The 26079-nt window shown below is 46.2% G+C and overlaps 1 protein-coding gene across 3 annotated transcripts in view; it reads left to right on the forward strand.

The window, feature by feature from the left end:
- The first annotated feature begins 193 nt into the window (after window positions 1–193).
- Window positions 194–26079, forward strand: part of ZNF341 (zinc finger protein 341) — a 56690-nt gene continuing 30804 nt past the window's right edge. For 2 of the 3 annotated variants that reach the window (XR_005779873.1, XM_040437682.1), the window contains exons 1-9: window positions 194–276; window positions 4231–4341; window positions 6523–6707; window positions 10643–10807; window positions 11843–12079; window positions 21864–22059; window positions 22199–22283; window positions 24610–24806; window positions 24885–25075. Coding sequence is in view for 2 of the 3 variants with exons in the window: in XM_040437682.1 (XP_040293616.1) it covers window positions 246–276; window positions 4231–4341; window positions 6523–6707; window positions 10643–10807; window positions 11843–12079; window positions 21864–22059; window positions 22199–22283; window positions 24610–24806; window positions 24885–25075 (1398 nt within the window). In the remaining variant the exon portion in view is untranslated. The remainder of the gene's footprint in view (window positions 277–4230; window positions 4342–6522; window positions 6708–10642; window positions 10808–11842; window positions 12080–21863; window positions 22060–22198; window positions 22284–24609; window positions 24807–24884; window positions 25076–26079) is intronic. The other variant, XM_040437683.1, reaches the window with a different exon arrangement.

A 26079-nucleotide genomic window follows, 5' to 3' on the forward strand; every position in this document is an offset into this window, starting at 1 on the left:
TCCGCCAAAAGCTCTCACAGGTCTGTCATCGTCGTGCACGCAGTGTACTTAGACATACCCAGACTATGTGTGCATTTACCTTGATGTGTATTTACCATGGTGTTTGTTTTCGCATATTTATGCAGAACGTATCTGCAAAGTAGAAATATCCATGTGCCCACTGGCTCCCTCTGCTGGCCATCCTAGGTATTGCTCCTAGACGCGTTTCCCATAATGCTGCTCTTAGGACATCTGCAGCCTGCAAGATGGCGCAAGCAATATTTGAGGCATTTGAAGGTAAAACATGAACCTGATTGCTGTTTTCTTTCTGGTGCACGTGAGGTGCTGACATATGTGGTGTGCATGGCCGGGGACAGGAGGGGGGCGGCTGCTGGAAGAGCCCAGGGGTTGTTAGGTGCAGCAGAGGGGGCAGGCTTCCGGGAAAAGCTGCTTCATCAGGGAGGAGGGTGGCAGCTGGAACAGCAGCAGAGGACAATGGTCCTGGGCTCCTCCAGCTACTGACCTGTCTCCATTGTGGACATCAGCCATAGACAACATGTACCATCACAGCATGAAAATGGCTTTTTTTTCCCCCCTCCCCTGTTTGCTGTTTTTCCATATTTTTCATGTCTTGATTCCATAGGACAGGGGGTCAGCAATCTCCAGCTGCTGTGAAACTACAACTCCCAGCATGCAAACATGCTCGGCTGTTCTTCAAACTCCGGCAGAAGTGAATGAAGCATTCTGGGAGTTGTAGTTTCTGAACAGCTGGAGGGTCGGAGGTTGCTGACCATCGTAATCTCATCATGGCACATGTATATGGCCACGGTCACTCCTTTTGGCACTGCGTGGCGATTTCCGTAACGCGCCATTCGTTTTCTCTATAGGGGTGAAATAATAGGTGCTCTGTTAGAATCTTCTAATGCACAGAGTGAAATTTTTCCACCGATTAGTTGCAAGACTTCGCTGCAAAATCTGCGGCTGAAATTCCGTCCTGTGTGGACGTACCCTGAAAGATAAACGGTCTTTGTTGCCCATAGCAACAAATCGCAGCGTAGCTTTCATATTCCAAAAAAAAAACTATATCTCTTAGAACATGGAGACATTAAAACATCATATTTTTTTCCAAAAATGCTATTATTGTGTTAAAGTGAAATAAATAAAAACAAGTATACATATTAGGTATCGCCGCGTCTGTAACAACCTGCTATATAAAAATATCATATGAACTAACCCCTCAGGGGAACACAGTAAAAAATAAAATAAAAACAGTGCCAAAAAAGCCATTTTTTGTCACCTTACATCACAAAAATTGCAACGCCAAGCGATCAAAAAGGCGTATGCCCCTCAAAATAGTACCAATCAAACCATCACCTCATCCCGCAAAAAATGAGCCCCTACCTAAAACGGTCAGTCAAAAAATAAAAAAATAAAAAAATATGTATCTCAGACAATGGAGACACTAAAATATGTTTTATATTGCTTCAAAACTGCTATTGTGTTAAAGTAAAATAAAAAAAGTATACATATTAGGTATTGCCGCGTCCGTAACAACCAGCTCTATAAAAATATCACATGACCTAACCCCTCAGGTGAACACCGTAAAAAATAAAATAAAAACAGTGCCAAAAAAGCTATTTTTTGTCACCTAACATCACATAAAGTGTGAAGGTGTATGCCCCCCCAAATAGTACCAATCAAACTGTCACCTCATCCCGCAAAAAATGAGATTCTAACTAAGGGCTCTTTCACACCTGCGTTCTTGTCTTCCGGCATAGAGTTCCGTCGTCGGGGCTCTATGCCGGAAGAATCCTGATCAGGATTATCCTAATGCATTCTGAATGGAGAGAAATCCGTTCAGGATGCATCAGGATGTCTTCAGTTCCGGACTGGAACGTTATTTGGCCGGAGAAAATACCGCAGCATGCTGCGCTTTTTGCTCCGGCCAAAAATCCGGAACACTTGCCGCAAGGCCGGATCCGGAATTAATGCCCATTAGAAGGCATTGATCCGGATCCGGCCTTAAGCTAAACGTCGTTTCGGCGCATTGCCGGAGCCGACATTTAGCTTTTTCTGAATGGTTACCATGGCTGCCGGGACGCTAAAGTCCTGGCAGCCATGGTAAAGTGTAGTGGGGAGCGGGGAGCAGTGTACTTACCGTCCGTGCGGCTCCCGGGGCGCTTCAGAGTGACGTCAGGGCGCCCCAAGCGCATGGATCATGTGATCGCATGGATCACGTCATCCATGCGCATGGGGCGCTCTGACGTCATTCTGGAGCGCCCCGGGAACCGCACGGACTGTAAGTATACCGCTCCCCCGCTCCCCGCTCCTACTATGGCAACCAGGACTTTAATAGCGTCCTGGGTGCCATAGTAACACTGAAAGCATTTGGAAGACGGATCCGTCTTCAAATGCTTTCAGTACACTTGCGTTTTTCCGGATCCGGCGGGCACTTCCGGCAAGTGGAGTACACGCCGGATCCGGACAACGCAAGTGTGAAAGAGGCCTAAGACAATCGGTCAAAAAAATAAAAAAGCTCTGGCTCTCAGACTATGGAGACACTAAAACATAATTTTTTGGGTTTCAAAACTTGGCTTTGGTTTTATTGTGTAAAACTTAAATAAATAAGAAAAAGTATACATATTAGATATTGCCACGTCCGTAACGATCTGCTCTATAAAAATGTCACATGACCTAACCCCTCAGATGAACGCTGTAAAAATAAATAAATAAAAACTGTGCTAAAACAACTAATTTTTTGGTCACCTTGACCCATAAAGTGCAATAATGAATGATAAAAAAATCATATGTACCCAAAAATGGTACCAATAAAAACGTCAACTCTTCCTGCAAAAAATGAGCCCCCACTCAAGACGATTGGCAGAAAAATAGAAAAAAATGGCATTTAGAAAATGGAGACACAAAAACATATATATTTTTTCAAAAATGCTTTGCTGAAACAAACAAAGAAAGTAGACATATTTGATATCATTGTTTCCGTAACAACCTGCTCTATAAAAATAGCACATGATCTACCCTGTCAGATGAATGTTGTAAAAAAAAAAAAAAAACAGTGCCAAAACAGCCATTTTTTGGTTACTTTGCCTCACAAAAAACGTAATATAGAGCAATTAAAAATCATATGTACCCCAAAATAGCACCAATAAAACTGGCAACTTATCCCCTAGTTTCCAAAATGGGGTCACTTTTTGGGAGTTTCTACTGTAAGGGTGCATCAGGGGGGCTTCAAATGGGACATGGCATCTAAAAACCAGTTCAGCAAAATCTGCCTTCCAAAACCATACGGCGCTCCTTTTCTTCTGCGCCCGGCCGTGTGCCCTTACATCAGTTTACGACCACATGTGGGTTGTTTCGGTAAACCGCAAATTCAGGGTAATAAATATTGAGTTTTGTTTCGCTGTTAACCCTTGATGTGTTAAAGAAAAAAAAGGGATTAAAATGGAAAATCTGCCAAAAAAGTGAAATTTGATCTCCATTTTCCTTTTAATTTTTGTGGAACACCTAAAGGGTTAACAAAGTTTGCAAAATCAGTTTTGAGTAACTTGAGGGGTGTAGTTTCTACAATGGGGTCATTTATGGGGGTTTCCACTATGTAGGCCCCACAAAGTGACTTCAGACCTGAACTGGTCCTTAAAAAGTGTTTTTTGAAAAAAAATTTAAGAATTGCTTCTAAAATTCTAAGCTTTCCAATGTCCTAAAAAAATAAAAATTACATTTACAAAATGATGCCAACATAAAGTAGACATATGGGGAATGTAAAGTAATAAATATTTTATGAGGTATCCCTTTCTGTTTTAAAAGCAGAGAAATAGAAATTTTGAAAATTGCGAATTTTTCAAAATTTTTGGTAAATTTTTGATTTTTTCATAAATAAAGTTGAAATATATTGACTCAAATTATGACTATCATGAAGTACAATATGTCACGAGAAAACAATCTCTGAATGACTTGGATAAGTAAAGGCGTTCCAAAGTTATTACCACATAAAGTGACACATGTCAGATTTGCTAAATTAGGCCTGGGCAGGAAGGGGTAATTTATGTGATAGCGAAAGCCCTTAAAACGCTCACTGATCTTAAAGATGTGTAGTTTTCTTATCCTGTATATTCAGGCCCATAAGATCATGTCGCTGTTCTTACCCCTCACACAGCTGAGATACGGCACGCTGCATGCCACCATCCTTCTACATCATTACTGATGAAAACTGAGGCATTTTTTTTTTTTTTCTAGGCATGGACAACCAGACCGTCCTTGCTGTACAGTCACTGCTGGATGGACAGGGTGGTGTGTCGGACCCCACGGCTCAAAATGTCAGCAGTTCTGCAGCCCTGCAGGGACTTGGTAAGACAATGGTGATTTTACATTGACCTTATATATCTGAAAATACCAGAGGACTGTTAAAAAATGTTCTACTTACCAATTGCATTTTCACATTTTCCATGGGTTTAATTGATGGGCACCTCCACCATTGTAAGCCTGGGCTGTCCATGGCAAATCTGTGATGTGCAAAATGCTCAAAGGACCCCTTCCTATTAGTAAAGGGCGCCCTGGTAGACTTGGCGTCGATTGGTTCTGAGTTCCGCTATTTCGTGTGCCATCCCCTACTTTTCCCGTCAAGACGTTTCAGCAGTTTTTTGACGTTTCGCCTTTTCATCCCCCTGTAGATATCGCCTAGTACAAGACGTGTCTGTTTTAGTAATTACTTGCATTCCCCATGTAATACCAATTCTGGAGCATCTATTCTTCTAACTGTATGTTGTGGCGTTACTCTGTTATTCCTACATTTAGTAATAAAATGCCATCCGGGTGTTCCTGCCAAGTGTGCCACTGGGTCAAAGGGCTTTGTCCCTGCCAAGTCTGCCACTGGGAGCACTGATTGGACAGACTATGCGCAGGGACCCCCGCCTTCAAACTGGTAACACCCAGCTGGAAATGTATTCATCAACACCTAGTAGGAATAATAACGGAACAGCACAGAGTTATAAGAAAAGATGCTCCAGAACTTCACATGGAATACAATTATTTAATAAAACCGACATGTCAGGAGTGATAACAGGACCTCTTTAAAGAGGTTGTGTCACCTGAGACATTGGTGGCATAGCACTAGAATCTGCGAACCCACTCTGCTATTTTCGGGAACTCCCTTAGAAGTGAATGGAGAGTAGCCGTGCTTGCGCCGTGCGCCCTCGTTCAATTTGGGGGACCTGTTCTAGAGACCGGTGCAGGTCCCAGAGGTGCAATCCTAGGGGTATGCCACCAATGTCTCAGAGTACACAACCCCTTTGTACACCTCATGTGTGGGAAATGTTCCCCGCCAAGGGAGCGCCATGCCAAGTACTCCTTCCACGACTAAGAACTGGCAAAGATGGCTCTGGTCCATTCTCTTGTCATTTGCTCTTGTACTAGGCGATATCTACACGGGGATGAAAAGGCGAAACGTCAGGAAAACTGCTGAAACGTCTTGACGGGAAAAATTTAAATATTAATGACCTATTCTCGAATTCTGATTGGTGGGGGTCTGCTAATCAGCGGTTTGATGCGGCCACAGACAGGCATCGGGGTCTCCTCCTAGTATAAAAAACACAGCGCCATACATTGTATAGTGGCTGTGCAAGGTATTGCAGCTCAGTCCTATTCACTTGAATGGGACTGAGTTGCATAAAGACCATGTGACCGTGACATCACAGGCCAAGGAAGAGGCAGCAGCAGTCACCTGAGCACCCCGGCCTACAGCTGGTCAGCGGGGGTGCCCGAAGTTGGGTCCCCACCGATAAGATATTGATGACCTAAACCTGACCTGGTCCCAACAAACCTCTTGAATCCATGAGAACCAGGTACGAGTTCTCCCTTGCGAAGAACTGACCAACCATCGAGAGTGTGACCATATTGAGAGTTTGTCAGTAAATATCAGAATATTGTCCGATTACGCCTGCACCTATCGCGCACAGACCGCATTGTGTCCGTACATAATGATACAAGGGATTTACGAGCCGATGTGCATTCTGGCTAAGGCCTCTTTCACACGTGTTTTCCGATGCGTGTAGTGAACGCACGGCATCCAGACTGACTAGTTCATTTCTATAAATCTGTGTACGTTTTTCATCCATCATTTCTGCGTTCAGGAGAAATCGCAGCATGTTCTATATTGTGCATTTTTCACGCAGCCCTGGCTCCATAGAAGTGAACGGGGCTTGTGTGAAAAAACGGAAGGCATCCGTGTGCGATGTGTTTCTCACTGATGTTTGCTAGGAGATGTAGATTTGTATTCTTCATTTTTTTTTTTTTTTTCACGCGCGTGAAAACCGCCTGCATACCGGATGGAAAAAGCGCACACACTGAACGCATTTGCAGAGAAAACTTGCGTTCAAAGCCATCCGTTTTTTCCTAACCAGACCCTGACACAATTGGTATCACTCGTGTGAAAGAGGCCTTTGATGTAGGGGCTCCATCACTGATGAGCAAGAAACACCGCGACATAATACCGCTCAGTCGCCATTCCTGAATGCTGCTTCTCTTTTACAGATGATGAAGACGTTTTTCTGTGCGGGAAATGCAAAAAACAGTTTAACTCTTTGCCCGCTTTCATGATCCACAAGCGGGAGCAGTGCCATGGCAATACACCTTCCCTGGCGTCGGTCTCTCTGGGTAATCACAGCGTGTACAACCCGCCGGTCAGCTCAGTGCAGCAGTCGCCAGTTAACAGACAGGTGAGTAGAAATATGGAATCTATGAGTGCATCAGACCCGGCATATTAATACATTTTTTTTCGTTGCCTCACTCAGTACTTGGGCTACTTTCACATCTGCAGTTTCCTTTCCGGGTCTAAGATCTGACAGAGGATCTCAAAACCAGAGGAAAACGCTTCCGTTTTGTCCCCATTCATTGTCAGTGGGGACAAAACTGAATGCATTCCGTTCTGGGTTTCTTGCGTTCCCATGTCGGACACAAAACCACTGCAAGCAGCGTTTTTGTGTGCAGCATGGGAAACTGAACTAAAACCATGTAAGTCAATGGGGCCGGATCCGTTTTTTTTTTCCCCTACACGTTTTAGTGCCAGAGTCCGGCATGTTCATTTTCAAAATAATACAACCGGATCCTTTCTGAACGGATGCAGCCAGTTGTATTATTCAAACGGATGCATTTTGCTGAGGTATTGAGACCCCATGCCGGATCTGAAAACCGGACAGCAAAAACGCAGATGTGAAAGTAGGCTTAGGCCCCTTTCACACGAGCGAGTATTGCGCGCGGATGCGATGCGGGAGGTGAACGCATTGAATACCGACTCATTCATTTCTATGGGGCTGTTCACATGAGCGGTGATTTTCACGCATCACTTGTGCGTTGCGTGAAAATCACAGCATGCTCCTCTTTGTGCGTTTTTCACGTAACGCAGGCCCATAGAAATGAATAGGATTGCGTGAAAATCGCAAGCATCCGCAAGCAAGTGCGGATGCGGTGCGATTTTCACGCACGGTTGCTAGGTGACGATCGGGATGGGGACCCGATCATTATTATTTTCCCTTATAACATGGTTATAAGGGAAAACAATAGCATTCTGAATACAGAATGCATAGTAAAACAGAGCTGGAGGGGTTAAAAAAAATTAAAATAATAATTTAACTCACCTTAGTCCACTTGATAGCGCAGCCGGCATCTCCTTCTGTATTCTTTCTTTAGGACCTGGGTAAAGGACCTTTGATGACGTCACTCCGGTCGTCACATGGTACGTCACATGATCTTTTACCATGGTGATGGATCATGTGATGACCGGAATGACGTCACCAAAGGTCCTGTTGCTGCACAGAGATCAGATGAAGCCAGAAGGAGATGCCGGGCCGCGATCAAGTGGACTAAGGTGAGCTAAATAATTTTTTATTTTTTTTAACCCCTCCAGCGCTGTTTTACTATGCATTCTGTATTCAGAATGCTATTATTTTCCCTTATAACCATGTTATAAGGGAAAATAATACAATCTACAGAACACCGATCCCAAGCCCGAACTTGTGTGAAGAAGTTCGGGTTTGGGTACCAAACATGCGCGATTTTTCTCAGGCGAGTGCAAAACGCATTACAATGTTTTTCCCGCAACGCCCGTGTGAAAGAGGCCTTAATCTGCGCATGGTTTTAGTCCATTTATTAGCGACCACTTAGCATAGCCACAATTTCAGCACATGTATAAAATAAGGCCAGAAGTATGTGGACACCTGACGGGCACACGTGTATGAGCTTGTGGGCATCCACGGGCGTTAATATGGGTTGATCCTCATTTTTTGGCTACGATCACCTCTACTCCTCTGGGAAGCTTTTCCACAAGATGTTGGAGTGCGTCTGTCCAAAATCATGGAGAGCCAACATTTTTAACAAACAAATGGGAAAACCAACACGTCTATAGCTCATTATACTGAGCATTTACTGTGAGCCGAAAAATGAGGATAATGACCAGCAAAATAGTCTAGTCAAGTACCACTAGCGTCAAAAAGAAATAAATCACGGGCACATTATTTTTTTTTTCACGGACACAGGAAAAAAGTCACCTATTTTTATCTAGTGTCTGGCTCATGGAATTGAGGTCAGGGATCTGTGCAAGCTCATCAAACCAAATATAGCCAAGCAGGGTTACGCGTCAATTTTTGGAAGGGCCATAGAAGTGAACGGAAAGAGGCATGAAATGGGGTCCTGGTCTTGAGGCAGGAGTGGGACCCGTCTCTAACGGACATTTATGGCATATGCTCTGGATATGCCATAAATGACCAGATGGGAATACCCCTTAAACAGTAATATCATAAACTGACAAGTTACCAAGGTGCAGCATCACTCAGCTGTTCAGTACGGCCCGAACTACTAATGGAGATTGCATTGCTGTGTGCTTGACTTTATGCACCTGTTTGCAATAAGTGTGGCTGAAACACCTCCTGAGGGTTGAACGCATCCTTTTTGCGATCTAATGTAGCTGCCCATACTGCAGTGGCCACAGGAAGCCCTGTCTACTATACAGTACTCCGCCCTCCATGCCACACGGGTTCCTTTTTGGTTCCTCACTTTGACACCAGGAAAATTAAGAATAATGCACACAGAAAATCAGCAACCTATGGAATTCCAGCTCTGTTCTGAAACTACAACTCCCAGAATCCTCCTTTCACTTCTATGGGAGTTAAAATAACAGCCAACAAAGTGGGCATGCTGGGCGCTGTAGTTTCACAGCAGCTGGAGTGCCGATGGTTGCTTATCCCTGTCTTAAAGAGTACCAGTCAACAGGATCAACTCTATTAACCCCTTCATTTTTTTTTTTTTTTTTTTTTTTACTCCCAGCCTACCCAAAGCCAAAATGTTTTTATTTTTCCATTCACATAGCCGTTTGTGGGCTTGTTTTTTGCGTGACAGGTTGTTCTTTTTAGTAGCACCATTTACGGATGCATACAATGTAGTGGGAAGTGGGAAAAAAAATTCAAAATGGGGTGAAATTATAAAAAAAATCAAAAAAAACAAAACACAGCTCCTCCACAGTTTTGAGTTTTGTTTTAAGCGTTTCCTATGCGGTCAAAACTGACCTGTTACTTTCATTCTCCGGGTCAGTATTATTACAACGATACTACATATGTATAGATTTTCTTGCATTTTAATACTGGAAAAAAAAAAAAAAACTTTGGAAAAAAGCAAATGTTCTCTTTGCATCTCCATATTCTGACGCCCACAACTTTTTTATTTTTATGTGAGCCGTACGGAACTGTGTTAGGGCTCATTTTTTTGCAGGGTGATCTGTGCATTTCATTGATACCATTTTGAAGTGTGTATGACTTTTCAATCAGTTTTTATTAATTTTTTTTGTTGGAGGTGAAGTGACCAAAAAACTGCGAATTGGCCAGTTTGACTTTTTTTTTCATTTTGCTGTGTGGGATAAGTATTTTTATATTTTAAAATAAATATACTTGAACAAGCAATCATCAGCATTAGGCCGAATGCACATGGCCGTGGAACACGGACGTGAGTGGTCCGTGGTATCCCGGCCTGGCATCCTGCTGACAGCAGGAGCGCACGGCGTCATTGGTTGCTATGATGCCGTGCGCTTCATGCCGCCGCTGCACTACAGTAATACACTGGTATGATCTATACGAGTGAATTACTGTAGTGCAGCGGTGGCATGAAGCGCACGGCGTCATAGCAAACAATGACGCCGTGCGCTCCTGCTGTCAGCAGGATGCCAGGCCGGGATACCACGGACCACTCACGTCCGTGTTCCACGGCCGTGTGCATTCGGCCTTAGCGTTGGAGTCTATTGGAATTTCACTGTGTTCCTTTAGAGCCCTGCCACGGGCGTGGCATAGCGATTCTGCGCGCCTCTGCTCCTCAGCATTCTAGTGCTGGTCACACCCCTTGGTGCACTAGAAACGTGTTTTTTTTTTCTGGGGAACACTGCTAACTTCATTTCACAAAATACAAAAAGATTTTAATCAGCAGATAGGATCAACCGTACCACCCAGCATAGCTGGTTTCATAGGGTTGATCCTTCTGACTAGCACTTTTTAACATATGTGGAAAATGAGAATTTAGAGACAAAATAATTTACACAAAAGACGGGGTCAAACTCAAGGCATTATAGACTGTGCGCACAGGTTTTATTTATTCATGATGTAATTCTTAGTAGAATTTTTATTCTCAGATCTCCACCTATATCGCGGTTCCGCCATCACCTCTCATCCAGACCCTGGTGCAAGGAAATGTCTTGGTGAATGATGAAGTCCTGCTTTCTGCAATGTCAGCACTTACCTCGCTGGATCAGCCCATGCCACCCACACCAGCCCCCGTGCAGGTAACAGATGGGGAGACTTAAACAAGTAGATTCAAAGGCCAATATATAGTAATGGACAAGATGAAAAGCTGTGCATCAAATACAATGTCCATATGCCTTAAAGGGGTTTTAGGGGACTAGAACATTGATGTCCTATCCTCTGAATGGTGGGGTCCGACTCCCTGCACCCCGCCATTCCACTGCTGAAGACCAGTTCATCGGTTACATGGCCTAGGTGCAGCTCAGTCCCATATTGGACTGCACTACCAAGAACAACTTCTATCCAATGAACGGCGCTGTGCTTGGTCTGGTTGGGTGGCGGAATCCCAGTGATCTAATATGGATGACCTATTTAATAGGTTTATTTTGAGTAGATAGTCCCGTTAGAATGATGCACCATTAAAGAGGTATTCCTATCTCGGACATTGGGGGCATATGGCTAGGATATGCCCCCAATTCCTGATAGGTGCGGGTCCAAGAGGTGGTATACTTAGAACAGAGCCCACAACACCCCCGCCCTCCATTCATTTCTATAGGACTGTAGAAAATAGCTGAGCGCTGCCTCGGCTTTTTAAGGAAGCCACATAGAAGTGAATGGAGCAGTGGCCGCAATTTCATGGTGCGCTTCCCGTTCATTTCAACTGGCCGAGCGGATCACTAGTCTATTTTCGCCACTCCCATAGAAATGAATGGGGGGCAGACGTGTATGCGTGGTGCGCCCTTCCGGGACTTCACGGGCTCCATTCTAAGGATAGGTGTGGGTCCTAGAGGTGGGACCCACACCTACTAGACATTGGGGGCATACTCTAGGGATATGTCCCAATGTCCAAGATGAGAATACTCCTTTAAGGAACCACTTTACATCTCACATGAGAGAATTGCACAATAGCAGTTCCCTAATACAGGTACCATTTGCGGCAGCCTGTATTCTCTAGGCCAAACTGTTATCTCTTGTATTGTATTGAATACACCTTCTTTTCTTATTTTTTTGTTCTACTTTTCATATGAAATAATAAATGATTGTTCCTCATATTTAATGAATTTGTCTTTTTTTAGAGTAACCTCAGCATGCACACTGGTGGTACCTATCTCCACGCGCCCTCTCTTCCTCCCCGACCCCCACATCCACCAGCCCCAGCTGCACCGGGGCAGAATCTTATGGGGGTCCCTGTCCAAGCAAACAGTGGCAGCTGCAGTACTGTAGTGCAAGTCTACAGCTCTCCCATCAGTATGCCAGGAAACACTGGCATGGAAATCCATGGCTTGGGTATGGCACCCTACACCCACATAGAGGTAATTACAGGGTGGAATGTTTTTATTTTAAAACGACAGTCATTTTATCTATGATTTCAGGGCTGAATAGCTATCTGGATCTCACCTATTTGCTAGTTCGACTCCAGCTGTAGTCATGACAGCAAACATCACTAGGACTTTCAGACTAAAGGACCCTTTACACAGGCCGAGAATCCAAAAGATAATCTCTAACTAGTGTTCATAGGAATGATCGTTAGCGATTATCTGGCAGTGTAAATGTACCGCCAATTCCCCAATGAACGAGTGAAACGCTCGTTTATAGGGTAATCCGATCATTTGTGCAGCACAAAAATCGTAGTTTGCTGGCAGCAGATTGTTCTGTGTAAACACAATCTGCTGCCGGCAAACAATGAGTCTGTATGGGGACGAGCAATGGCATTAGCGATCGCTCCTCCCCATACTCTTGAGGAGACTGCGGCATGTAAATAAATGGATTTTTGTACTTACCGTAAAATCCTTTTCTCGTTGGATGCATTGGGGGACACAGCACCATGGGTATATGCCCAGCTGCCACTAGGAGGCTGACACTAGAAAAGAAAAGTGTTGGCTCCACCCAGATCGGCTATACCCTCTGCTCAGACACTAAACTAACCAGTTGGTCCGAAAGCAGTAGGAGCATCAAAAAACCAGACGAACAGTGAAGCCAACATGTCCTAAACCAGAAAGAGGACCATTATCAAAGGGTCCTGGGAAATCCGGAAAACCTGAACGAAGAAAAAAACAACAAGGGTGTGATCTGTGTCCCCCAATGCATCCAACAAGAAAAGGATTTTATGGAAAGTACAAAAATCTATTTTTTTCGTGAATGGCATTGGGGGACACAGCACCATGGGACGTCCAAAAGCAGTCCCCGAGGGTGGGGAAAAACAGCCATGCGAAGAACCTAGCGCACAGCCGCTTGCAGAACCTTGCGACCCAAACTGGCATCAGCAGAGGCCAAGGAATGAATATGGTAAAATCTGGAAAAGGTGTGAACTGAGGCCCAGGTGGCGGCCTTGCAGACCTGGGAAGCAGAGGCTAAATGCCGAACCACCCATGATGCCCCGACCGCCCTAGTGGAGTGAGCGGTCAACCGGAAGGGGGGCTCCCGACCCTTCAACACATAGGCTTCCTTGACGGCCGACCTAATCCAACGGGAGATGGTAGCTTTGGAGGCTTGTAAACACTTACGTGAGCCGTCAGGGACAACAAAGAGAGTGTCAGATCGACGCAAGGACTCCGTTAGCTGGAGATACAGCCGAAGCACCCGAACCACATCCAGACGGTGGAGAGACCGCTCTCTGGGATGAGAGGGGTTGGGACAGAAAGAAGGTAGAACAATCTCCTCATTAATGTGGAAGGAAGAAACCACCTTGGGAAGAAAGGAGGGAACTGGGCGCAGGACAACCTTGTCCTGGTAAAAAACCAGAAAGGGGGAGTGACACGAGAGCGCCGCCAGTTCGGAGACTCTGCGAATGGAAGTGATCTCAACTAAAAACGCAACTTTAAAGGGGACATAAGAAAGGGAGACCTCCTTCAAGGGGCTCGAAGGGAGAGGACCAAATTCAAATCCCAGGGTTCCACCAGAGAACGGAAGGAAGGGACACGATGCGCCACCCCTGAAGGAAAGTCTTAACCTGGGAACAAGAAGCCAAGGATCTTTGGAAAAGGACAGACAAGGCCGAGACCTGACCTTTGAGGGAGGCCAGGCGGAGACCCTTCTCAAGGCCGGCCTGAAGAAAGGCAAGAATCCTAGGGACGGAAAAAAGGAGAGGGTGAACCTCGCTAGATTCACATCAGGCAAAGTAAGCCTTCCAGGTACGATGACAAATCCTGGCCGACTGGGGCTTACGTGCATGGAGCATAATCTTGATGACTGACTCGGAGAGACCGCGGAACCTTAGGGCCGCAGCTTCAACAGCCACGCCGTTAAATGAAGCCGAGGTAAACTCGGGTGGAATAGCGGACCTTGCCAAAGGAGGTCGGGACGCAGAGGTAACCGCCACGGGGCGCCGGCGAGCAGGCAGACGAAATCTGCATACCACGCCCTGCGGGGCCAGTCTGGAGCCACCAATATCGCTGGGACCTGATCCATTTTGAGACGTTTGAGTACCCGAGGAAAAAGGGGAAGGAAGAGATATAGGAGACTGAATTGGGACCACGGGAGAACCAAGGCATCAGAGCCTGAGGATCCCGAGACCTGGCGACGTAAAGCCGAAGTTTGTGGTTCAGACGGGAGGCAAAAAGATCCACGTCTGGGATTCCCCAGCACCGACAGAGTTGTTGAAACACCTCTGGATGGAGAGACCACTCGCCCGGTTCAAGACGCTGGTGACTGAGGAAGTCGACCGCCCAATTGTTAACTCAGGGGATGTAGACCGCGGAGAGAGCGGGAACGCGTCCCTCCGCCCACCGCAGAATGCGAGAGGCTTCCTTTAGGACTGCCGCGCTTCTCGTGCCCCCCCCCTGGTGGTTTAAATAAGCCACCGCAGTGGAGTTGTCCGTCTGAATCCGTACAGGATGACCATGGAGGAGGTGAGTCCCTACAGGACAGAGCTAGGTAAATGGCCCTGAGTTCCAGGATATTGATCTGTAGGAAGTTCTACCGCATCGACCACTGACCCTGGGCCGAGAGAGACCCGAAGACTGCCCCCAACCTGTCAGGCTGGCATCTGTGGAGGTCACCTGCCAACGGAGGGGAAGGAAGGATTTGCCTAGGGAGATGGTTAGCGGGTTCAGCCACCAGTGCAAGTCCCGGCGGACCTGAGGGGACAGATGGATCAGGCGATCGAGGCCTGACGGGGACTTGTTCCACCTGGCAAGAATTGAGACCTGAAGGGCTTGGGTGTGGAATTGGGCATAAGGAATTGCCTCGAAGGCGGCAACCATTCGGCCCAGAACAGGCATGCAGGCTCTGATGGGTAGAGGAGAAGGCTTGCGAAGGCGAGACAACCCTGACTGGAGAGCCACTACCTTGTCCTGAGGGAGGAACACTCGGCCAAGGCGAGTGTCGAGGACCATGCCTAGGAATTCCATCCTCTGACTGGGAACCAGGGAGTACTTGGTGTGATTGACCAGCCAGCCGAACTGGGACAGCACGGACAGGGTGATGTGGAGACTGGACAGGTTGTCCTCCCGGGACGGAGCCTTCACAGAAGATCGTCCATATATTACGGCAACTCCACTGGCACAGAGAAGTGCGACCAGAGGAGCCAACACCTTGGTAAAGACTGTCAGGGCAGACGCCAGGCCGAAGGGCAACGCCACAAACTGAAAATGCAGAGAACCTACCGCGAAGCAAAGGTACCGTCTTTCTTGGGAACAGTGAAGAGGTTCGAGTTAAACCCCTGAAAACGTTCTGAGGTGGGAACAGGAACAATCACCCCGTGCGCGTGAATGGAATGAATGGCCTGAAAAAAAGCGCCCGCCTAGTCGGGGGACCTGGTCGGCGACGAATAGAAGAACCAACCTGTGGAAAGGGCAGAGAATTCTATTTTGTACCTGGAGGAGACTACCTCTAGAACCCAGGTGTTGTCTATGGTTGCATTCCATTGATCCTGAAAAGAGAGCAAACGACCCACCACCCGAGGGGGCAGCTCGAGTGGGGGAAAACCCATCATGCAGATAACGGCTTTGCAATCCGGGGTTTGGAATGCTTAGGGCGGGGCGTGCCAGGAGGGCTCGGCCTTGAAGGAAGGACGAGCAGTCTTTTTGTGCTGACGGGAGGAGGAGTCCCGAAAGGAGCGAAAACGCTGAGACCGCGATGAAGGCATAGGACGGCGGCGGCGGGAACGGTTCTGGGGCACGAAGGAACTTTTCCCCCCGTGGCCTCAGAAATAAGCTCCAAACATTTTCTGAAAAGCCTACCCCCCACGAATGGGAGAGATATGAGCGACTTTTTGGAGGCGGCATCTGCAGCCCAGGCCCGAAGCCAAACCGTGCGGCGGATGACCACCGAGTTAGTAGCCGCCCTACCAGAGCAGCGTGCCGATTCCAGGGAAGCAAGGAGATGGAGCTCCCCCGGAGCAAAATCCGTGGGTAAGGACCAAACAAGCTGTTTGGCCCAGACGTTACAGGCCTTAGCCACCCAAGACGCGGCAAAGGCAGGGTGTATAGCGGAACCTGCTGCAACGAATACAGACTTGGACAAGGAGTCTACCTTCTTCTCCAATTCATCAGACAAGGACGCAGCGTCGGCCAAAGGAAGTCGGGCCACTTGTGGATCTACCTGAGGAGGGACAGACCACATAGTAATGGACTCCTCGGAAAAGGGAAAGAGGACGTACAAACACTTGGCGGGCTGAAGACGCCTATCTGGGTGACGCCACTCAGAAATGGGTATTCTTCTCCGCAACGCAGATCAGAATAAGACATGTTCTATAATTTGCAGATTGGACACGGATGCAAAATACGGCCATGTGCATGGGGCCTTACACTTCCCTTCAGTGGCAATATGGCGGAAAGAAATAGCCTTTGTACATGGCCATAATAGATCTCAGCCATGATGAAACATAGGCTGGGTGAGTGTAAGAATTTACAAGACCAATTGTGATCCCTCTGAGCTCTCTGGTTTCTTTCCACATTTCAAAAAACATTCCGATATGTAAGTTTTGTAAGCAATTCGAAATAAATAGAGGTACGGAGGACTTTAAAGCTTTCCTTTGGACTCCCCTCCAGTTTCTTTTTTATATTTATATTATTAATTTTGGTCTGGTCAATACCCCCATTCTTCCCATTTTTGTTCTGTGCTGCTATGTGTCGGACATATTTTATATTGCATTTTCTCGCTCGTATCATTGGGGGACACAGTACCGTAGGTATAGCTGCTGCTGCCACTAGGAGGCGACACTAGGCTAAAAAGTGTTAGCTCCTCCCGCCGGCTATACCCCCTCAGGCCTGGAGAGAGCATACCAGTTTTTAGCTTAGTGTCATGTGAGGCAGGGTCAATTCTGCTATATTATTCCTTTTTTTCTCTTTTTACAGGCAGGGGGGAACAGGGCCGCCTAGCATCCCTGTTCCCCCGGGGAGCAGGTCTGGGTCGGTTTCCCTCTCCATCCACCTCCCCCAAGAAGAAAGCGCCCGCCAGCCAAGGGGTCACCTGGATCCGGCCCTCCCTCCATGCCAGCTCCCTGCCACTTCGGTGCCAGTGGCTGAAGAGGTGACCCTGCTGGTTCCCCGTGGGGAGAAGAGAAGAGGATGAAGATGAGGTGAGTATGGTAACCACAGGGTGAGTATAACCCCCTACATCCACTCAACCGTCCCCACCCTCTCCCCTCCCTCCATCCATCCTCAATCTTCAGCCTGGATTCTTCTCTTATTTAGCCAGGTTCTTACAGCCCCTTAGCCCCCACCTCACCTCGCTCCCCACCTCTTCCCTCCATGGCCCAGCGCTGCTGTTTCCACAGCGGTGGCATCCCCTGAGGTGGCAGCCGTGCATCTAACCTCCGAGCATCGTGTATGCCTGTCCCAGGCCCTCCTTGGTCACAGGGTTCGGGCTTTTGCGGTTTTTTTTTCATCCGCTCCGACCGACCTCACGCCTACGCGAGTCCCCGGCTTTGCGGTCTACTTGGCCGCACTTTTCATGCAGGGTTAGGGGATGTTCCCGGATCGCAATTTTCGCGCCCTGACATCCTTCTGAAGCTCCACCCCAGCCCTCATAGGTGCTGGATATTTTACATACTGTAGCTTTATCCCCCTCCACAGCGTAACTTCCTTCCTACCAGATATAGTACATGCTGTAGCAATACCTTCTCCCACAGGCGGAGTAATTGTGCTACCTATGGATACCGTACATCTGGCCTTCCATAGGCAGAGTAATTACAGAGTAATTACACTACCGCTGAGTCCAGTACACGCGGTCACATTTCCCTCCTTCCTTAGAAGGAATAATTTCACTACCACTGAATATAGTACGTCCCTTAGCATTACCCTCCTTTCGCAGGCGGAGTAATTGCACTTCCACCGGATACTGTACACCCTGTCGCATTACCCTCCTTTATAGGCGGAGTAATTGTACTACCACCGGATACTGTACACCCTGTCGCATTACCCTCCTTCATAGGCGGAGTAATTGCACTACCACCGGTTAGTGTACACCCTGTCGCATTACCCTCCTTCATAGGCGGAGTACTTGCTCCACCACAGGATGCTGTACATCCAGTCGCATTAACTCCCCCCACAGGTGACATAATATCTCTATCATTGGACAAGGTAGATCCTGTTGCAGAATAATTACACTTCCACTGGATACAGTATAGTATCTTCTGCCAGAGGTGAAGTATTTGCATCACGATAGTATACTATGACTATTGCTCCATAGGAGAATAGTGATACTAACGCCAGATGCGGTACATCCCATCATATTCCTCCTCTTCCACAGGTGGAGAGATGACACGGCCTCTGGATACAGTATGTCCTCTACCATTACCTTCTACAATCAGAGTAGTCACAGTGACAAGTAGAATGATTTCACTAACGTTGGATGCTGTGATTGCTACGCCACAGTGGAGTATCGGTCCTACCTCAGGTTCCTGTACGTCCAGTGATATTCCTCTCCTTCCAAAGGTGAAGTATTTGCAAAAGATGGTACCTACGGTTGCCTCATCCTCCTCAATAGGTGGAATACAGGCGCTACCACTGGATAATGCGCTACTGCCACATTATCCCCATTGTCAAATAGATTTCGGGTGTTGGTGTTGAGAGCCTTCATGACGGCTTCTGCCTGCCCAGGGTGTCTCCCTACAACACCACTTCCTTGGGCTTTTAGTCCCGGTTGGAATCCACTCTACCATGGGAGTCATTGTCACCTCCAATGAGTGGAGCATCCGCCCTGGAACGGAATATGGTGGTTTCTTCCACATTCAGCCAGTCGAGTTTTTCACTGTTTCTGCATACTGTATCCACTGCCAGCTCTCAGGTGGAATATTATCGCTAACGTTACATACCATGGCTACTACTGTATGGCACTACATTTCCATAAAGTTTCCTATGGGGCCTCCTCATGGAGGGTTTACACTAGCACTACATACCATGGTCTCTACGTTATGGCCTCCTTCGCAGGTGGAGTATTGTGCGGTCCATAGCCACTGGCTACTACTGTATGGTCTCCCTTTCAGGTGGAGTGTTGCACGTACACTAGACACTAGAGGCTGTATTCTTTATTGCATGGCTCCCTTTCAGTTGGAGTGTTGCACGAGCACTGGATGCTGTGACCTCTACTGTGTGGCTCTCTTAGCGGGTGGAGTATTTGCATTAGCCGTAGGTTCTATGTCTACGGTCGTGGGGTCCGCTTCTCAGATGCAGTGCTTGTGTTCACCCTTAGAGCTGACATGGCACCCGTGTTGTTTCCTTTCTTACATGATGCAGTTGCATGGGGTTGTGAATCTGTGGTTTCTACAACATTGCCTGCTCTTCCACACCATGCTTCGATCTTGTCCTTGGCGGCGTTGGCTCCTACCACCCTCCATGTTGTTACCCGGTGTGGTGATTGGTGTGTGGGGGGGTGTGTGTATATATACATATGTATATTCCTTCTCAGCTGGATCTGCTCATTTTACGCTACTGGTGGATGCCATGGCTCAGGCAGGTGTTGTGTTTGTGCTGGCACTTTGTGCCATGGCTGACAGGTCCATTCCTTTCTGACGGCACGAGTCATGTCTGTTACTTTCATCATTGGATCAGGTATTTACAGTAGTGTCAGGTGTTTACAATAGCATTGAATGCTGTAGCGGATGGGTCCGCCTCTTCTGGTGTGTGCTAGTACGGGGTTCTTCAGCTGGCATAACCCCCTTCTTTTCTGTGGCACATATCTACGGCATTGTTCCCTTCACATGTCTACGGCATTCGCCCACCGTATTACCTTGTCCTTGGGGAGTTTTTTTATTTTTTGGCAGAGCTGTACGCGGGTGGTTCTTACTCCGCTTCCATGAGTGTACTCACAGCGACTTCTGTAGATATTTCACAGTGCATTTCCCCTGTCTTTTCTCCGCTTCCTCAGTCTGTCTAGCGCCAGTCATGGTATTGTCCTGGATCCAGCGTCAGTCAGTCTTGCCTTTGTCCAGTGACGGAAATTTGTGTGACTGTACTCATACACGACATTACTCTCCGCAGCATGGCTGGGGTGTTCCTGATCCTCGAGGACACTGTTTTTCCTCCCAGACTACTTACCGTTCACGTGTGGTTTTCTTCTGGTTAGTGCCACCGAAGGTTTCCCATGGGGGTTTTCATCTCCTGTGCCCATCTCATCTCTGTTTCTTAATCCACCTGGGTGGTCGTTCCAGGACTGGTCTGCCATTTGCTCGATGCTTTCATGGCGGATTTCTCACCTGTTGAAATTATGCCTTCCTGGTACCTACACGTTTGGTGAGGTTTTGTCTTGGTCTACCTGTCCCTACGCTTGGCCAGGTCTCGTACGTGATCTACAGATCTATTTCTATTGGATAGACCCCCCCTCGGTTTTCTGTGGGTCTGAGGTCATGCACGACGTCCTGGTTGTCCAATCTGGTCATCTAAGGCGGTTTTTGAGGTACCTTCCGGGCTTTTTCAGTCATCAAAACTTCTTGTCCTTCTTGTGGATATACATTGATGCTATCCACATCTTCTGAAGTATCTCCAGCCCTTTGGCTTCGTTTGACTGAGTTTTTCCTCTTCTGCCCAGCCTGTCCCTGCATGTTATACGCTTTCTGACTGTCCCACCTAGTTCATGCTCTTCCGGTCCTATTCAGGGTTCCTGTGCATCCTTTCCCCACATTCCGTGCGGGATCTCATGGCCAGCCTTAGATTGGTTCTGGTCTTTTGTTCCCTCCCCCCCATGGTACTGCTTTGGAACGTCCCACGGTCCTATTTCCCCCAATGATATGAGCGAGAAAACGAGATTTTGGTGGACTCACCTGTCAAATCTCTTTCTCGCTGAGTTCATTTGGGGACACAGCTCCCACCCTTTGTTTGTTCTCTAATTTTGGTGACGGCGGTTGTTTGACTGGTGGGGTCCTTAGTTATGGGTTCGGACCTACTGGTTGTACTGATATTTCATTTCTGATTTCTTCTCCTCCTACTGCTTGTGCACAAACTGGTATGCTCTCTCCAGGCTGCAAGGGGTATAGCCGGCGGGAGGAGCTAACATTTTTTAGCCTAGTGTCGCCTCCTAGTGGCAGCAGCTATACCCACGTTCCTGTGTCCCCCAATGAACTCAGTGAGAAAGAGATTTTACAGGTGAGTTACTGCACACCTAATCTTCCATGTTTAGGTTCATTTTATTTTTTTAATACAATATATGTTTAACAGATACATTATCATAACTGAGACTCAGCTTTTTTACAGGGATCCTTTCACCTTGGAAATCCAGTACAATCTTTGGGCAGCCAGTCGCAAAGCAGGAGGAGCTGAGCAGAGTGATATGTAGTTGTGTAGCAAAAGATTCAGTATAGCTTGTGATTTATTCAATTTAGTGTCTGCTGGGATTAGAAGTCCAGTAGATGGTATAATTTACTGATTGACAGCCTTTACTGTATGACTGTGCATACAGAGATAACTGTCAGTCACTGATAGGACCGCCCTCTGGACTCCTAAGCCCAAAATGAGCAGAGATTTAGATGAATAAATTACAAGTTTTTCTAAATCTTTTCATACAAAACTGTATATTAATCTGCTCAGCTTCTCCTACTCTATAACATACTGCCTGTTGTTTGCACTACATTTTCATGGTGACAAGTTCTCTTTAAGTGGCTGGCGTTTCTTTGAACATACGTAAGTAGCAGTTCATTAATGGGTAATGACCTTTCTGCAGGTTCCAAGCCAGTGTGTTGAGAGTACGGTTTATAACACTCCCCCTGTATACAGCCCAGGGAAACAGGGGCTAAAATCAAAAACTACAAGTACCTGTTCGCCTTGTGCTGATGGCAATGGGAATAGTATGGGAAACCTGGAGGCTGCCATCCCCAACAAGACTCGCCGCCCAAAGACGGACATCAGTGGTCAGAATGGTGAGTGTAGTGAGAGCACTGACGTTATCGGGGCTGTGTATAAAGCACAGTAAAAGGTTCTTCTCATCTTTGACACAGAGTTCCACATAATGGGTCCCACATAATTATGACTTCCCTTGTTCCGATTTGCATTTTTTAGGAAAGCCGAAATCTCCAAAACTGAAGTGTACCTTCTGTGATAAAGCCTTTGGGAAGAACTTTGATCTCCAGCAGCACATTAGAAGGTGAGACATCTTTCCAGGGAGCGTTAATAGCTCAAACCACTCTATGGGCCAGATTTATCATTACACTTACATTTGACTCCACTTTTACGTCCAAAGTCACTTTTGGCTAAGTCAGATTTATTAATGGTCCTTTAATACTGTGATAAATGTGGTTTGACGGTAGCAGTTTATCCTTCAGTAAGCGGCTTTGCAAAAGTCGCACATCCTTACGAAAAAGTCGCGTTTTCTATTAAAAAGTCGCAAAGGATAAGCATGGTTCTCCCTGGAGTGAAATTGCACAATTTTTTGTGACTTTTTTAAATTGTCGCAATAGTAAATCTGTCTAGAGATTCATTTACATAAGAAAACACGCCCACTTTCAGAAAACTGGCGAGCATAGCGCAGAGCCAATAAAGGTCGCAAAATTTTGCGCCGTTTTAGCGATTGCGCAAACATTTGCGACTTTTTCACTCCATTATTATGACTTGAGCTAATGATAAATCTGACCCTATGCCTTTAAACCCTTTCCTGCAGATCGGCGTCACTGTACATCTGTTTTGCAGGTGCATTTTCCCAATTGCATGTACAGTTACATCCAATGGATGGCACGGGCACTGGACCTGACACCTGACATCCTGCTATGGCGGATAGGATCGGAGAAAACTCTGATTGTTTAACACCTTGGTTAGACAAAGGGAGGGCGCACGGGGACCTAACACAACCTATTAGATCTATTACTGACAGCCAATAAGTGAGGGACATTGTGACGTCCTCAATTGGAGCTCAAAAATTAGAGTTTATAAAAAAAAAATCTTTGTAAAACTGTAAAATGAATATACTGTACATATATGGTATCACCACAACCATAATAACCTGTGTAATAAAGTATATAAATAACATGATATTTAAAGAGTAACTAAACCTTTAATATGATGTCCCTAATGCCCTAATAAAACTATTACTAATGTACTTTATTAATCAATTTTGTATTTTTCTTATACTTTTACTTCCCTAAAGCGCACCATTAACTGTGCGCTTAAAACTCAGTTCACTGTTTGCGCTCCTGCCTGTACTCACAGCGCTGCTGCGGCCCCATTCATAAATTTCACACTCCATACTCCGTACACCTCTGAGCTGTCAGTGGTGTCCAGAAAACTGAGTTTTTACCTTTATGGAGGTAAAAATATAAGAAAAATACAAAATTGATTAATAAAGTGTAGAAATAGTGTTATTAGGGCATTAGGGACATCATATTCAAAATTGTTATAAAGGTTCAGTTACTCTTTAAACTGCATGGAAAAAGCGAGACACAATGCAGATTTATTTTACATTCCCCACCCCCCTAAAATAATAAAAGATCATTAATAAATTTATATGTGCCCCAAAATGAGTAAAAAATACGACTCATCCTGCAAAAATCAAGCTGACATAAAGCTATATTAATGAAAAAAAGTTATGGCTGTTGAAAAGGGGTGACATAAGAACAATTTTTTCATGAAATGTGCTATTATTGTGCAGCATAGTATAAAAAAAACTATACAAAGTATACTGTACAAACCCAGGGAATAAAGGTAATTTGTTGTTTATGCTGCATGATATCCAAGCAAACAAAAGAAATGGCGGCATATACAGTTTTTTAAAATTCCCCCAAAAGGTATAATAAGGTATATAATGCAACTCATCTTGCAAAAAAAAAAACACTTCATGTTGATAGAAAAATAAAAAAGTTATGGCTGTCTGAATGCAGCGATGGAAAAGTTTCTGCGGTTCTGACAGTAAAATATTCTTGCTCACCTGTGAGGGTCTGTCCCTGCTGGTGAAGACTCTCCCCCTACCGCTTGATTGACAGATATGGACATCTCGCCCGGCGCTGACAATCTTGCTCCGTTAACCATAGCTCTGGGTAACAGCGCAAGCGCAGAGGCTCATGTCCCGGAAGTGTAGCGGCACATGCACACTTGCTGCTGTGATAGGGCTCAGAAGTGGTGGGGACGTAGAGGCCCCACAGGAACCAGGATGACTAGAGCAGGTGAGTGGTCTGTTTTTCTTTTTTTTGTTTTTCTTTTTTTAACACATCGTGCCTGGCCATCCCCAATTTTTTGTTCACGGGCTGGACAACCCCTTTAACACCACAGGCAATGACAGCTACTAAGTTACCAAGATGACTCCTCCCTCCTGACATCATTTCCTGTTCTGCAGCTATTGGATGAAGCAGCACCAGGCGGACTTCTGGTTGTCCTCTCCCCGGGCCAGAAAGCAGAGGGAATTATATTACTCTTCACTCACATGAGCATTTTACATAATGTGACTGGCATATGGTAAAAATTCTCCATATTTTTTTTTACAGTCATACTGGGGAGAAGCCTTTCCAGTGCATTGTATGTGGACGAGCATTCGCACAGAAGTCCAATGTCAAAAAACATATGCAGACTCACAAAGTATGGCCGAGAGCTCCAAATACCACCAACACTGAAGGATCCATGACGTTACAGGTGGTGCCACTTAACCCTTCACAGCCAGAAGAAGAGAGTGTTGAAAATGGAGGTAAACGGAGTGTATCTGGTATATAGTACATGCATGTAATATCTGCACATTCCCTGCTATATTCCTGGTATTTTTCAGTCTCCAGCCAGGTCCCACCTGAAGATGCATCTTCTCAGGTCGTAGACACGTCTCAGAGTGGGCCATGCGATGGGTCAGATGCCAAGCAGGGGGTTATGATTGACAGCTCCTATCACTGCCAGTTCTGCAACAGCAAGTTCAGTAGCTACTTCCAGCTTAAGTCTCATATGACGCAACACAAACCGGAACAGGTAATATATGGAAAACTCTATTTATATCTGGACTGATATGTCTTTGCTACATATACTCTAGGGGCATTTACATGGGCTGCTAATCCAGTGAATGAGCATTAATAAGAACATCCCTAATCATGTGTCCCCAAGAGGTTAAGGGCATCTATCAGCAGATTTGTACCTATGACACTGTCTGACCTGTTACAAGTGCACTTGGCAGCTGAAGGCGTATGTGTTGGTCCCATGTTCATATCCGTCCGCATTGCTGAGAAAAATGATGTTTTATTATATGCAAATGAGCCTCTAGGAGCAACGGGGGCGTTGCCGTTACACCTAGAGGCTCCACGCTCTCTGCACTTTGATTGACAGGGCCAGGCAGTGTAAACGTCATCACCAGACCTTAGTATCACACACATAACATTCTGTTTATGCAGTAACAAGGAAAGGCTGATGGCCGTGTTTCTAGTAAAACAAAGGATTCAGTTCCGTATTCCGCCTAGAAATAGTTATGTCCTTATGATTCCATAAATGCTATTATCCAATAAGCTATTAATATAATTATTGCAGCGAACCTGCATAATGGAAAAAAGAAATTGCACTGAGGGTCCATAGATAGACCTTTAGTTATGAGAGTCCCTCTTTCTAATGTCTGTGAGTCATGCGGCACCAGAACTACTCCGCTCCGTGCACTGCCTGGTCACTGCAGCGTAACTAGGCACGGCCACTACACAGTGTAGGGAGCTGTGTGTTTCTGGAGCCACATCTCGTGAAAACAGCTGATGGATGAAGGTCAAGGAAGTCGGATTTAAGACTGACATATTCTAAGTATAGGTCATCAGTAGGTAAGTCCTGGAAAATCACTTTAAGGCCTCATGCACACGGTCGCATCATGTCTTGCGGTCCTCAAATTGCGGATCTGCAAAACACGGATACTGGCTGTGTGCATTCGGCATTTTACGGAACGTATGGTCTGGCCCTCAATAGACCAGTCCTATCCTTGTCCGTGATACGAAGAAGAACAA

The sequence above is a fragment of the Bufo bufo genome, chromosome 6 (genome assembly GCF_905171765.1).
Source record: "Bufo bufo chromosome 6, aBufBuf1.1, whole genome shotgun sequence".
NCBI classification, from domain to species: domain Eukaryota; kingdom Metazoa; phylum Chordata; class Amphibia; order Anura; family Bufonidae; genus Bufo; species Bufo bufo.